The sequence below is a fragment of the Anabrus simplex genome, chromosome 2 (assembly GCF_040414725.1).
Source record: "Anabrus simplex isolate iqAnaSimp1 chromosome 2, ASM4041472v1, whole genome shotgun sequence".
NCBI classification, from domain to species: domain Eukaryota; kingdom Metazoa; phylum Arthropoda; class Insecta; order Orthoptera; family Tettigoniidae; genus Anabrus; species Anabrus simplex.
Window position 1 is genome coordinate 407,289,234 of NC_090266.1, and position 16,121 is coordinate 407,305,354.

At 37.5% G+C, this 16,121-nt stretch overlaps 1 protein-coding gene across 2 annotated transcripts in view; it reads left to right on the forward strand.

The window, feature by feature from the left end:
* spas (spastin) overlaps window positions 1-5,071 on the forward strand; it is a 306,239-nt gene extending 301,168 nt beyond the window's left edge. For both annotated transcript variants that reach the window (XM_067140818.2, XM_067140819.2), the window contains one exon: window positions 3,605-5,071. In XM_067140818.2, coding sequence (XP_066996919.2) covers window positions 3,605-3,768 — 164 coding nt within the window. In that variant the 3' untranslated portion in view covers window positions 3,769-5,071. The remainder of the gene's footprint in view (window positions 1-3,604) is intronic.
* Window positions 5,072-16,121: the final 11,050 nt, after the last annotated feature.

The window sequence follows — 16,121 nt, forward strand, 5'->3', positions numbered from 1 at the left end:
TCACGGCTAGCAATGTATAATAAAGAGGCGGTCGTTTATTGTCAACAGATTTTGTGCGTGCATGCGTGTGTGAAAAGAAGCGGCGTGGGTACCACGGTAGTTGCCAGTGGTATTCATTCCTGTTAGGCCGTGAATGGAAGACAACCCTTGATTTTTTTGCATGAGATTCTGAGGGAAAAAACATTGTCTTGGATTCGGAGAAATATGGTATCACTCCAGAGTTTCCTTCTTCAAATGGCATCACCTAACCTAACCTTATATGTGTCGTGAAAACATATTTGAAACGCACGTAGAGCCGATTTATCCTCGCTAAAAATTTGCATTTGAATAGTCTTTCCAAAATTTAGCTAGAGTGAGAAAATATGAACTATCCTCTGAAATCAGCCTGCTCTGCCATATCTGGAGGTGTATCAAATTTTTAATTAATTTCAGTATATAACATTAAAATTAAGAGATCGTTTACTTCAGCCAATATTTTAAATGAGTTGACAACTGCTGTCGGCCATTTAATTTTCCGCATTTATTACAAAAACTTATCCTCTTTCATTTTGAATTTTCATTAGAGAACAGCAGTCGTTGGGTATTACTAATCGACTCCAACATCGCCTTCGAATGTTTACGAGAGAGCTCGCAAATGCACAAATGAGAAAACTATAGACTACCGTACCAAAGATGATCGATCGCATTTTGTGGCAAACGTTTCAGTTTCCTTATTCAAACAGCGTCACCTATCCTAACTTAACCGTACTATACATATGATGAAAACATACTTAAGCGCCAGTAGAGAAATGATAACCTTTTCGCTATAAATTTACATGATAATAACCTTTCCGTAATTTAACCAGACGCGAGAAAATATAAACTAACATCTGAAATCAATTGCGCACTCTGCCATATCTCGAGGTGTATCCCATTTTTACTTGATTGCAGTATTTATCATTAAAATTAAGCGATCGTTTAGTCAGCCTTTATTTTTAACGAGTTTAGAACTGTTATCGGACACGTTATTTACGCACGTATTACGAAAATATGTTCTCTTTATTAATAATCTTGACCATGATGGTCAGGATTGGATCCGTATTGACTTAGTAACAGTAAATATGTAGTTTTCTCTAGTCAATACTATTCATTTATTTACCTTTCACCTTAACATCTAGTACATGTTTCGAGAATATTATGCATTCTCTTCCTCAGCTAGTGGATTAAAATTCAGTATACAATAAGACCTGACTAAAATAGGGGGGGGGGGGGGGCCCCCATTAAAAATTCAAAACAATGAGTATGACAATGTAACACTTAAAAATTTGGATAGTACAAACATAGAATTAAAATCCCATTTTGTCAAGTACAAATTAAAAACACAATATAGTAATGTCTAATTAAATACAACGTCTTGTGATGATATGAATTCACAGTGTCCTTGAAGTTGCCTTGCGTAGTTCAAAAAAGTTGAGTTAGGAATGAATGAAATTGCATTAAAACTTGAAGTCCTGCCGATATCCACCATTAATGGGTGGTAAAATGATGTCTATTTAAATTAAAATATTGGACACAGCGTCGTATAACGATGTGAATTTACGGTGTCCTAGGAATTATAATACTATCTTGCGTAGTTCAATTGGGTTTGTACAAGAATAAATGAAGTTGCGTTAAAACTTGGAGTCCTGCCATTATCTTCGGTTGATAGATATATTATGCAGCCAGGTTGAAAATAGGTTAAAATGGTCTATAAAAAGGAAATGAAATAAAAATTAACAAAAAGGCTGCAACATGAACAAATGAGAATACAACGGGGTAAAAATATTAAACCTTACCGGTGTGATGATGTAAATATTACGTGTGACATGCATGTGTTAGATAGATGTGAAGGCACCTGATGTTGTATGGCAACTGGTTACGGAATTACATTGGGTTGCGTAGTGGGTGGAAGGAACCGCCCCTGATACTACAGCCATACTTCCCCCCTTACACGCTTGACATCATTTGGCCTCTTACTAGGGTATTGGGTTACCAATTTAAACAACTGATTGTCTTCTGCAATGTGTTCATTTAGGCTGTTCTCATTATCAAATTTTTGCAATTTGTATATTTCTAATTTCTCTAGGGCACTCATTTGTTTGCCTTTGCTTAATGAATGTAATAGTCATATCACGTTCAATATTTGTGAAATGATGGTTGCTTTCATGCATGTGTTCACACATTGCAGAGTATCTAGAATGTTTTCGTGCATTGACATGCTCTTTATACTGTACCACCACACTTCTACCTGACTGTCCGACATATTTTTTTCCGCAATCTTGGCACGACAGTTTGTATACTCCTGATTCACTGAACCTACTGTTGGTGTTTACGCTATTCGAATTAAACAATAAATTATTATTATTATTATCATCTGTCCTAAAGGATACATGGATATTGTGTTTCCTAAATAGTTTAACCAAACTGTATGATTGTTTATTAATATAAGTGAATGTAGCGAATTTCTTTTTTTCTTCCTTATTTACAAGTAGAGTGTTAGGTCTATTCACGACCTTACCCTTTATCCTATTGACATAGCTTTTGGGGTAACCGTTTCTTTTGGCAATATCTTGTATAATGTTTATCTCTTTATTAAAATCATTTCTGTTTAATGGTATTCTTACTGCTCTATTGATGAAGCTGTAAAATGCCGCTTTCTTATGTTCTCTTGGGTGGTTCGAGTCTTTCCTAATAACAACATCTGTGTGTGTAGGTTTTCTAAATACTTGGTAAACCAGGTTTTTATTGTCTCTAGTTAATGTTACGTCTAAGTAGTTTAGACTTTTATTATCTTCCGACTCGATTGTAAACATTATATGTTTATCAAGGTTGTTTAATTGGTTTAATTGTTTAATTGTAACAGTTAAGTAATTTTACACAACATAAGATTATGTAGTAAGAAATGCACAAAGTCATGTCTTCAATGCCGATTGCCAGTCTGTGTGTGTACGTACAGTAGTTATGTTACGATCGTAGACTCATGAGTCAGAGTGTCGGTGTACAGTCACTCCAGAACAGAATACTGTATCAAGATGTTTTGACATCAAGAGCTGGGCTAAGTGGCTCTGACGGTTGAGGCGATGGCCTTGTGACCCCAGCTTGGCAGGTTTGATCCTGAAGGTGCTCAAATATGTCAACCGCGTGTCTGTAGGGTAGATTTACTGGCATGTAAAAGAACTCCTGCGAGACAAAATTTAATATCCTGGGCATCTCCAAAAACCGTCAAAGTAGTTAGTGGGATGTTTAACCAATAACATTATTGTTATTGACATCAAAAGTACGCTCATTCAGTTTCAGAGCAGCTGTACATTGCTTTTAAAAAATCAAGATAATTTTTTAGGCAATGGATAATCCACAGAATGGTTAATCAAGGGCTGGATAATATAGGTTTTACTGTAAATTTCAGAAAATGCCTATACTTTTCTGTAAGCTACTGTGTATGGTTTTCCTATTCATTGTCATGAATTTCTATAAAGGCTTGGAGTTTCTTTTATATATATATATATATCCACTTTTAAAAAGTAATTATCTTATTTTTTATTCTTGTCTTCTGAATTTTTACCTCCTGTTTTTTTTATTTTCACAGAACTCAATCCTGAACAAGTGCGGTGTTTGGACCCCAGTAGTGTTCGTAATATTAATTTTCAAGACTTTGCTGACTCACTTAAAAGAATTCGACGAAGTGTGTCACCGCTCAGCCTGGCAGCTTATGATAAATGGAATTTGGAATATGGGGATGTCAGTCTATAGGCTTCAATATATTAATGTGCAATGCCTTATTGAAATTCACCTTACATGTCATTATCATAATATCATATTGTTATTAACCATCAAATATCACTATTGAAATATTCATGCTGATCGTATTGCTGTGATAAAAGCATAATTTGACCAGCTTTCATAATAGCCTATAATTGTAAATTCACCTCCACGTGCTATTTATATGCTTTCACTCACAATGGTGGGAGTTAATGAAGAAATGTTAACAAGAATTGTTATATCATTTGAAGGAAGGTTGTATTGTTGTAAAATCTTGCCTCTATACTTTCATTTTGACAGGAGGTTACTTTGGAAGCATAGACATTTTGTATGTATCTGCCAGATACCACCTGTGAAAAATGAACATGTCTGGTTAAGCACATGGCGGCTAAGTCGTCATAATTTAAAGGCTTTGTATTATCAGTGATCTGTACCAAAATCAGTAATGTAAAGTGACATAAGCTGTTACAATGACTTTGTTCTTAATCAAGAACAAAGTTAAAATTGTTTATTGACACATTATACAGGTAAGAATTATCATGAATTGCTGTACAACATACTTACGCCCACTTTTTGAAAAATAATTAAAATCTTGTGTCATTTTCTCCTATATTGTTACTGTTCAGTATAAGGTACTACCAGGCTGAATTAGTTAATAGCTACCATGTACTTAACTAGTTTATAAATCAACTTTTAAAGATTCATAATGGCTGAAAATAGACACCGACATGCTTATAAGTGGCCTAGCAGTGTCGAATGCTTGAAATTGACAGTACATGCAACGGACTGAATCAACGTGACAGCAGGCTCTGTCCGGGGTTTGGTGTGTGCAATATGTGGACTCCAGTGAAACGTATAGTAACAGTTAACTGTGAAGTGTTGCTAGTACTTTATTTTTATTGTACTGTAAGGTACTAATTTTTTATCAGTGCTTACGGTATCATTCAACTTGTTTGTGAATAGTTTTGTTTATTGTTGGACTTGAGTTTTCTGTTTAATTTTTATCGCAATGAATCTTAAGGCCTTAAATACAGCCTGATCTCTGTCTAGTGATTTTAAATGTTCAATCTATTTTCTTCATAGACACGGAATTTCATCAGAAGATTGTTGTACAACTTCAGACATTCCATTTTGTGTTAGTACAATCACTCGGTGTGCAAATGAGCTTGTGGGGAAGTTGTTATCCTTCAGTTCCATTTGCCACATCATGAACTTCTTTTGCTACTTTTATATGGAAATCTTTATGTGTGCTTTGTGATGTTTCTGTTTTGTAAAGACACTGTTGTTTGCAATTTTTCGTGTTGTGTTATTTAATGGATATTTTGGATCTTACAAGTGTTGCAAAACTTTGCAACATTTGCAGGTTTACTACCGAAATATGAGAAATTTTTGAAATCTTAAATGGATGTGAGATAAAATTGAGAAGAGAAATTATTTGATATTATCCAGTGGCCTTTTGTGCATTTAAATGTTTTTGTGTTTTGAAAGAAGAAAAAACTTAAGCGAAGCTGAGGTTATGTCCATGAAGCGTGTACAATTTGGTGGACTGACAGCTTGATCTATAGCAGCTTGCTGAGATAGACTACTGCACGTCCAGATTTTGTTACACACATTTAAATTGTGATTTTGTTACACGCATTTAAATTGTGAAACTTATAAGTTTTTAAGACCACATTGTTGTAAAGTGCAAAGAATATTGCATGAAATAATTACGCTTTTCACAGAGATTGGAACCACTAGAACAATACTACATAATGCATTGGTAAACATTTGAGTGTGAATAAAATATTGAAACCTATAAGCTCAGAACTTGCTTTCTTTAATTTTCCTGATAATATACTGCTGAATGTTATGAAATAGATGAGCTTTACATTATCGAGTAGGATTTTTGACTGGTCATTGCTCATATTTTTGTTATTTGTCTGTATTTATAAAAAAATTTACTTTGTAAAAATTTTTAGCAGCTTTTTTCCTCTTTACCATATCTCTTCAAATCCAAGATAACCCCATATTTTTCCTTTTAAAAGATTTAATCAGTCTTCAAAATTGCTTTGTGCAATCATAACCTCGTTTATAATGAACTACGCATTTAATTTGAGAAAAAAATTACACAATTATCATGTAAATTCTATGTAATCCCCTAATCACTTGCATTAAAGGCATCTGCAGGGTGTCCACCCTTATGGAAAACTGGGAAAACCAGGAAATGTCAGGGAATTCAATAAATAATGGGAAACGTCAGGGTGAATTCAGAAAAAAAATCTGGAAATTCGTTCTTCAGCCAAATATAATGGACATACCATATTTATCCGTGTAATAGAAGAACATTTTTCAGTTTTTATAACATTAAATTAGGACAGGTCTTTTATGCCAGGAATAAAATGTAAAGAAAACTTAATAAACATTTAAAAAAAAAAAAAGTGTGATCCCAAATGTGAAGTAACCGATAGCATCAATATATTGATAACCTATAGCAAGCAGTAGCGAGTATGATCGATCAGTTGATCGATCGAATTTTCAATGTTTTGATCTGCTTACTATTGAACATTCTATGTTGTTGGGGAATGGCGAGCTTGATGAATTAGTCCTATATTGCATTCTCAGGTTTTCCAATCGCTTAAATACAAGGCTTCCACAACAAAATATGCATATGCAGTGGAACCTCGATTCTCCGTTTTTCGAGGGGCCATGAAAATAAAACGTAAAACACGGGAAAGCGGAAAATCTGGGAATGAATGAAAACCATACCAATTTGGCTAAACATCACAAAAATGAAATATGTATAATTATAATCTTACAAAAACTCCTAAACCAAACCAAACTAAACTACAGCCCCAACGGGACTTTGCCTGCCAAGCGACCTCTGGTCAGCCCGAAGGCCTGCAGATTACGAGGTGACGCATGGTCAGTGTGACGAATCCTCTTGGCCGATATTCCTGGCTCTCTAGATTGGGGTCGCCATCTCGGCATTAGATAGCTCTTCAGTTAAAGGTAATCATGTAGGCTGAGTGGACCTGGAACCAGCCCTTATATCTGGATGAGAGGCAGGCATGTTAGACCGCGAAACCTCATTAATTACCGGTACGCGAGTTCAAAATCTCGATACTTTGTATTCAATTTTACAGGGGAATCTTCATCAGTTTCCCGTGAAAATTTCTTTCAGTTAGCAACTTTGATTAACCAATGTTGTTGTTGTTGTTGTTGTTTGAGTCATCAGCCCATAGACTGGTTTGATGCAGCCCTCCATGCCACCCTATCCCGTGCTAACCTTTTCATTTCTACGTAGCTATTGCATCCTACATCTGCTCTAATCTGCTTGTCATATTCATACCTTGGTCTACCCCTACCGTTCTTACCATCTACACTTCCTTCGAAAACCAACTGAACAGGTCCTGGGTGTCTTAAAATGTGTCCTATCATTCTATCTCTTCTTCTCATCAAATTTAGCCAAATCGATCTCCTCTCACCAATTTGATTCAGTATCTCTTCATTCATGATTCGATCTATCCATCTCACCTTCAGCATTCTTCTGTAACACCACATTTCAAAGCTTCTATTCTCCTTCTTTCTGTGCTAGTTATCGTCCATGTTTCACTTCCATACAATGCCACGCTCCACACGAAAGTCTTCAAAAACATCTTTCTAATTCCGATATCAATGTTTGAAGTGAGCAAATTCCTTTTCTTAAGAAAGCTCTTCCTTGCTTGTGCTAGTCTGCATTTTATGTCCTTACTTCTGCCATCGTTAGTTATTTTACTACCCAAGTAACAATATTCATCTACTTCCTTTAAGACTTCATTTCCTAATCTAATATTTCCTACATCACCTGCCTTCATTCGACTGCACTCCATTACTTTTGTTTTGGACTTATTTGTTTTCATCTTGTACTCCTTACCCAAGACTTCATCCATACCATTCAGCAACTTCTCGAGATCTTCTGCAGTCTCAGATAAAATAACAATATCATCGGCAAATCTCAAGGTTTTGATTTCCTCTCCTTGGACTGTGATTCCCTTTCCAAATTTCTCTTTGATTTCCTTTACTGCCTGTTCTATGTAAACATTGAAAAGGAGAGGGGACAAACTGCAGCCTTGCCACACTCCTTTCTGGATTGCTGCTTCTTTTTCAAAGCCCTCGATTCTTATCACTGCAGACTGATATTTATACAGATTGTAGATAATTCTTCGTTCTCGGTATCTGATCCCTATCATCTTCAGAATCATAAATAGCTTGGTCCAATCAACATTATCGAATGCCTTTTCTAGATCTACGAATGCCATGTACGTGGGCTTGCCCTTCTTGATTCGATCCTCTAAGATCAGACGTAAAGTCAGGATTGCTTCACGTGTTCCTACATTTTCTTCTGAAGCCAAATTGATCTCCCAACTCAGCTTCAACTTGTTTTTCCATTCTTCTGTAAATAATACGTGTTAAAATTTTGCAGGCATGAGATACTAAACTAATGGTGCAGTAATTTTCACACCTGTCAGCACCGGCTTTCTTGGGAATAGGTATAACAACATTCTTCCGAAAATCGGATGGAACTTCTCCTGTCTCCTACATCTTGCACACTAAATGAAATAACCTTGCCATGCTGGTTTCTCCTAAGGCAGTCGGTAATTCAGAGGGAATGTCATCAATTCCAGGTGCCTTGTTCCTATTGAGGTCACTCACAGCTCTGTCAAACTCTGACCTCAAAATTGGGTCTCCCATTTCATCAGCATCAACAGACTCTTCATGTCCCAGAACCAAATTATCTACATCTTTACCTTGATACAACTGTTGGATATGCTCCTGCCATCTTTCTGCTTTGACTTCTTTCCCTAGAAGTGGCTTTCCATCTGAGCTCTTAATATTCATACACCTAGATTTCCTTTCTCCAAAGGTTTCCTTGATTTTCCTGTATGCAGCATCTACCTTACCCAGGACCATACAGCCTTCGACATCCTTGCACTTCTCCTTCAGCCATTCTTCCTTAGCTACCTTGCACTTTCTATCCACTTGATTCTTCAATCGCCTGTATTCTTTTCTGCCCTCTTCATTTCTAGCATTCTTGTATTTTCGTCGTTCATCAATCAGGTCTAGTATCTCGTGAGTTATCCACTGATTCTTAGTTGATCTTTTCTTCCTTCCTAACATTTCTTCAGCAGCCCTACTGACTTCATTTTTCATGATTCTCCACTCTTCCTCTATAGTGTTTCCTTCAGCCTTTTCATTTAGTCCTTGTGCAACATGTTCCTTGAAACAATCCCTCACACTCTTTTCTTTCAACTTGTCTAGATCCCATCTTTTTGCATTCTTTCCTTTCTTCAATTTCTTCAACTTCAGATGGCATTTCATGACCAACAAGTTGTGGTCAGAGTCCACGTCTGCTCCTGGGAAAGTTTTGCAATCCAACACCCGGTTTCTGAATCTCTGCTTAATCATAATGAAGGTTATTTGATACCTTCCAGTGTCTCCAGGTCTCGTCCACGTATACAGCCGTCATTTGTGGTGTTTGAACCAAGTATTGGCAAGGACTAAATTATGATCAGTGCAGAATTCAACCAGCCGACTTCCTCTTTCGTTCTTTTGTCCCAATCCAAATTCTCCTACCGTACTACCTTCTCTTCCTTGACCTACCACTGCATTCCAGTCTCCCATCACAATTAGATTCTCGTCACCTTTTACATATTGTATTAAATCTTCTATCTCCTCGTATATTCTTTCGATTTCTTCATCATCTGCTGAACTAGTAGGCACATAGACCTGCACTATTGTGGTGGGCATTGGTTTGGTGTCTATCTTGACGACAATAATTCTTTCACTATGCTGGTCATAGTAGCTTACCTGCTGCCCTATTTTCTTATTCATTATTAAACCAACTCCTGCATTTCCCCTGTTTGATTTTGTGTTGATAATTCGGTAGTCGCCTGACCAAAAATCTTGTTCTTCCTGCCAACGTACTTCACTTATACCAACTACATCTAACTTTAGCCTATCCATCTCCCTTTTCAGATTCTCTAACCTACCACAACGATTCAAACTTCTAACATTCCACGCTCCGACTCGCAGAATGTCAGTATCCATCTTCCTGATGATCGCCCCCTCTCGTGTAGTCCCCACCCGGAGATCCGAATAGGGGACTAGTTTACCTCCAGAATATTTTACCCGGGAGGAAGCCATCATCAGTACATCATTCATACAGAGAGAGCTGCATGTCCTCGGGAGGTGGTTACGGCTGTAGTTTCCCGTTGCTTTCAGCCATGTTGAGTATTATTACAAGGCCGTATCAGTCAATCATCTAGACTGCCGCCCTTGCAACTACCGAAAGGCTGCTACCCCCCTTTCGATGAACCATTCGTTAGTCTGGTCTCTCAACAGATACCCATCCGATATGGTTGCACCTGCGGCTCGGCTATCTGCATCATTGGGACACGCAAGCCTTATTATACAAGGGAAATAAGGAAATTAAAAAGAAAATGTAGAATAGTAAACAGGAAAATCAAAGAGGGTAGGGAGAGTAAAGAAACTAGAAAACAGCTAATGAGGGAACTGAATAGAGTGAAAAAGGAAGCAAAAGAGAATTATATGAATGGCATACTTCAAGAGGGTAATGACCACAAAGGGAAATGGAAAAAGCTGTATTCATATATCAGGAATCAAAAAGGAAAAGCAATCCAAATTCCTATAATGGTGGGAGAAGGGGGTGAACACTATTTAACACATACTGAGAAAGCAAACCTATTTAGTAGGGAATTCAGAGATTCAGTAGATGATTGTCAGGAGTTGGAAACCGAAACAGAAGATAGAGAGGGAGAGACACAGAGGGAAACAAGAAGCTTCTCATTCACAAATGAAGATATTTTCAGAGAAATCCAACTGCTTCAGCAAGGAAAAGCAGCTGGAAGTGATCAAATTACTGGGGAGGTATTAAAGACAATGGGGTGGTACATAGTGCCTTATTTAAAATTTCTCTTTGACTATGTCATAAATAATAGTGTAATACCAAAGGAATGGAAGGAATCTATAATAATACCAATTTATAAAAGAAAGGGTGATAAAAGGAAACCAGAGAACTACAGACCAATCAGCCTGACCAGTATAGTTTGTAAAATACTGGAGAGTTTAATATCAAAGTACTTCAGAGGGATATGTGATGATAAAAATTGGTTCATGAGGAGCCAGTATGGATTTAGAAAGAAATTTTCTTGTGAGGCACAATTGGTGGGATTTCAACCAAACTCTTCGAAAAATCTAATAACACCAACCCGAATGACAATCGATCACAAGTAGTTTTTAATTCTCTCATCTAATAAAATAAAGCACATTAGATACAAAAGTGCCCAACATGATGGCGAAATCCCTTCTCTTTTCTTAATCTTTCATTGTAATTTGGTCTCCGGTACACTGTTCATAGTCAGTTTCTGGAAATCTTGTACCGCGTAAATTAGGCCTAGATCGACTTTTAAAGGTTATGTTGAACTTGAAAACATGGTTTCGAATGTAAGTATCAATTCTCAAAAGTTCTTGAATGGATTATACTCAATTCTGCCAGTCACTAATCCAATCAAATTGGAAAGAGAAAGAAAATATCATCAAAACTTCAGAAATTACGGTTATTCGTGACTTTGAGGTCATCTGGAGAGCGCGCTCGCTACATGTCAGTAAGAGTTGGAAATGATACAAAAAATTTAAATGTAACGTGCGCAAATGAAACGACTGCGATTTTTGACATTTTAACACAAAAACGTAAAATTCACAGTCTTACATAGACTATATCTTAACAGACCTCTATCTGATCTGTAGTGAACTAAGTACCTCTAGGCCTAGGGTAGAGAAAGTGAAATCTGTCTGCAAACAAATAAGGGTAGAAAATCTCCAGGACAAGGAAATTAGACAGAAGTACATGGATATGATTAGTGATAAGTTTTGAACAGTAGACAGTAAGCACATTCAGGATATAGAAAGTGAATGGGTGGCATACAGGGATGCTGTAGTAGAGACAGCAAGGGAATGCCTAGGAACAACTGTGTAAAGAAGGGAAAAGGCGGAACATCTTGGTGGAATGATGAAGTGAGGGCAGCCTGTAAACGTAAAAAGAAGGCTTATCAGAAACAGCTCCAAACAAGGGCCGAGGCAGACAGGGATTTGTACGTAGATGAAAGAAACAGAGCGAAACAAATAGTTGTTGAATCCAAAAAGAAGTCGTCGGAAGATTTTGGTAATAACCTGGAAAGGCTAGGCCAAGCAGCAGGGAAACCTTTCTGGACAGTAATAAATAGGGCTCGGATGTTTAAGACCTAAAAATAGCCCAAATAAGCAAGCAAATATGACCTCAAAAATGAGGAAATATGACCTCAAAAGTGACGAAATATGACGTAAAAATGACAAAATATGACCCAAAAATGATTAATCAAAATTTAAATAAATTATAAATCGGAACGGTAATTTCTCTGATACATATTTGTTAACTAAATTCTTTATTCTTTCTTTAATATTAGTTTTCTGAATATACATGTGCAGGAATTATTCACAGTCTATTACCCTTGATTCACTTATCAAACTTTTGTGAACTAAGTTCGCTAAGATTATCAGATCACACAACACTGTAAAAGTCCATGTTTGCACCCTGCATTGGTGGTTTGAAATACAAGAAAACTAGAAATCAATCTATTTAAAAATATATTTTGGAACGTTTAAGCCCAGATTTCATTAACATTATTCAAATGTGTTAAAGCTTAAACTGAGCACCAAGAAACGAATTAAATAGATGTCTTTCAGTACATTATGGTAGGGCATCAGAGCCTATAGCCTATAATGCAAACTCGCATACCTTTTTCATTCTTCTCCGGGGGTGGAATTGAAGTGTATGACAAGATTCATCTTCAAAGCATCAGGTGCGAAAGACCTCCAATTATCACTCAACACATTCCTGTAAGAGGAGAAGCTCCTTTCTACATCACAAGACGTTATTGGTGCATATTTAAATAATGTTAAATCACTGCTGTCCAGTATGCACTCATCTTGAAGTGTACTGGTACCTTCTCCTCTAAGAACATCATTTATCTTGCACACACGGTGAAAACCATCATTTCGATTAAGCACATTTTGAAGTTTCCGTTTTACACTGTCGCCAAATATTGCATGTGATTGTTCTACTGAAAGTTAACACTTCTCACAATGTCAATACTTGCATGAATTTCTAAGGCAGCAGTTTCTAAACGAGTAATTGCACTCGGTATATTTCCAAAGTTCGACTTAATATATGCCAAACTATCTGACAAACTGTTAGAAAACAATTCCTGGGCAATCTTGATAGAAGAGGCATCATCTTTGTTGAAGCCGTTAACAATGTTTTTCATAGTGGGGTAGTTTACGCAATAATACGCGGCAGCATCGAGCCACGTCCCCCACCTAGTAAGGACTGGCTGTGGAGGGAGTGGCGTCAAAGGAGCTAACTCCTTGAAAGTCGCAACCTGCAGTGGTGCTTTCAAAAAAAATTTGTTGACGTTAGATATTAATTTATCGACTTCAGGAAAATGTCCACGAATTTTTCTGCCACCCTATGCAGAGCATGTGCAAGGCAAGTAACGTGAATCATTCTTGGATAAAATAGCTTGAGGCCTTCAGCAGCTTTCACCATGTACAGAGCAGCATCGGTAACAAAGAGAAGAACGTTTTCCCGCTTAATTTCCATCCTTCCACAAAATTTTTAGTGCATTATCAAAAAGAATTGCAATCGTTGAATGATTTGCTCTCTCTAAAACTTCTGAGGTTAGTAGAAAAATATCCCCAGGGCGATCAGCATGGAGTGTTCCAATAATTGCATTCCCTATATATCTGCCTGCAGTGTCCGTCGTCTCATCAATAGATATCCAAATCTTATTGTCTGCTACACTGTGTCATATTCGATTCTTGAGTATCTTCATAGCAACGCAATAGTTTTTTCGCAGTGTTGATTCTGTAGGAACAGATTTTTTAGTGTATTTCTCCAGAAAATTCTTGAAATGGGTATTGTTCACCTTGTTTAGAGGAATGTTTGCAGACACCATCATCTCGCAAAGTTCCTTTGAAAAATCCAAACATCTGTCCATTGCTGAAGATGTAACAGCCTTATCGAATATCAATTGCTGCCTCTTCTTATCGACATGTTGTCGTTTGACATTGTTGCTGTGTTTCGCCGTGTTACAATGTTGTTGCACATTAAAACGTTTTTCAGCCACGACTTTCACTTCACACAACTTGCAAAATAGAACTAAACCGTCTGTACAGAAATATTCTTCTCCAAATTCCTTAACGAAGCTTCGTAACTTAACACTAGTAGAAGACTTTTCCTTAGGCATACAGAAATGTGTGCTGGGATACGATTTACTGTAAACTACCACTTGTGTAAGTGAAAGGAGGTTGAAGTTCTAATATACCGGGCGAGTTGGCCGTGCGCGTAGAGGCGCGCGGCTGTGAGCTTGCATCCGGGAGATAGTAGGTTCGAATCCCACTATCGGCAGCCCTGAAGATGGTTTTCCGTGGTTTCCCATTTTCACACCAGGCAAATGCTGGGGCTGTACCTTAATTAAGGCCACGGCCGCTTCCTTCCAACTCCTAGGCCTTTCCTATCCCATCGTCGCCATAAGACCTATCTGTGTCGGTGCGACGTAAAGCCCCTAGCAAAAAAAAACGAAGTTCTAATATCTGAACTAAGACAAGTGAACGGTTACCAGAAGTAATTAGCTAACTGCTGGGATGGGATTTTTCGAATTATTTCTGTCTCTACCTGGGAGACCGGGTTGCCCAGTACAGCGGGTTGGTTATTCCACTGTTTGACTTGTATCAACAGCATGATAAACTTACTGAGAAGCAGTTTTGTAAACACTAGTTCACATTCGGTAAGTTGAAGATGATTTTGCACACCTACAGCTGTCGTCAAACCGCCGAAATATGACGTTTCTACTAAAATACCTCAAAATATGACCTTATGGCAAAAAATAGCCAAAATATGCATTTATATGACAAATTAAAATCACTTAATTGTGACGATAATCACCTGATTTGCACCGAAATCCAATCAGACAAGAAAATAGAGACAAAGAAAAAAAAATATGACTTTTCCTAAACATCTGAGCCCTAGTAATGAATCTTAGGAAGGGAGGGAAAAAGGAAATGAGTAGTGTTTTGAGTAATTCAGGTAAACTCATAATAGATCCCAGGGAATCACTGGAGAGGTGGAGGGAATATTTTGAACATCTTCTCAATGTAAAAGGAAATCATCCTGGTGGTGTTGCAAACAGCCAAGCTCATTGGGAGGAGGAAAATGATGGTGAAATTATGCTTGAGGAAGTGGAAAGGATTGTAAAAAAAACTCTGTTGTCATAAGGCAGCAGGAATAGATGAAATTAGACCTGAAATGGTGAAGTATAGTGGGAAGGCAGGGATGAAATGGCTTCATAGAGTAGTAAAATGAGCATGGAGTGTTGGTAAGGTACCTTCAGATTGGACAAAAGCAGTAATTGCACCTATGTGTAAGCAAGGGAACAGGAAGGATTGCAACAACTATCGAGGTATCTCATTGATTAGTATACCAGGCAAGGTATTCACTGGCATCTTGGAAGGGAGGGTGCGATCACTCGTTGAGAGGAAGTTTGATGAAAACCAGTGTGGTTTCAGACCACAGAGAGGATCAGATTTTCAGTATGCGCCAGGTAATTGAGAAATGCTACGAGAGGAATAGGCAGTTGTGTTTATGTTTCGTAGACCTAGAGAAAGCATATGACAGGGTACCGAGGGAAAAGATGTTCACTATACTGGGGGACTATGGAATTAAAGGTAGATTACTAAAATCAATCAGAGGCATTTATGTTGACAATTGGGCTTCAGTGAGAATTGATGGTAGAATGAGTTCTTGGTTCAGGGTACTTACAGGGGTTAGACAACGATGTAATTTTTCACCTTTGCTGTTCGTAGTTTACATGGATCATCTGCTGAAAGGTATAAAATGGCAGGGAGGGATTCAGTTAGGTGGAAATGAAGTAAGCAGTTTGGTCTATGCTGACGACTTGGTCTTAATGGCAGACTGTGCCGAAAGCCTGCAGTCTAATATCTTGGAACTTGAAAATAGGTGCAATGAGTATGGTATGAAAATTAGCCTCTCAAAGACTAAATTGATGTCAGTAGGTAAAACATTCAACAGAATTGAATGTCAGATTGGTGATACAAAGCTGGAACAGGTCGATAATTTCAAGTATTTAGGTTGTGTGTTCTCCCAGGATGGTAATATAGTAAGTAAGATTGAATCAAGGTGTAGTAAAGCTAATGCAGTGAGCTCGCAGTTGCGATCAGCAGTATTCTGTAAGAAGGAAGTCAGCTCC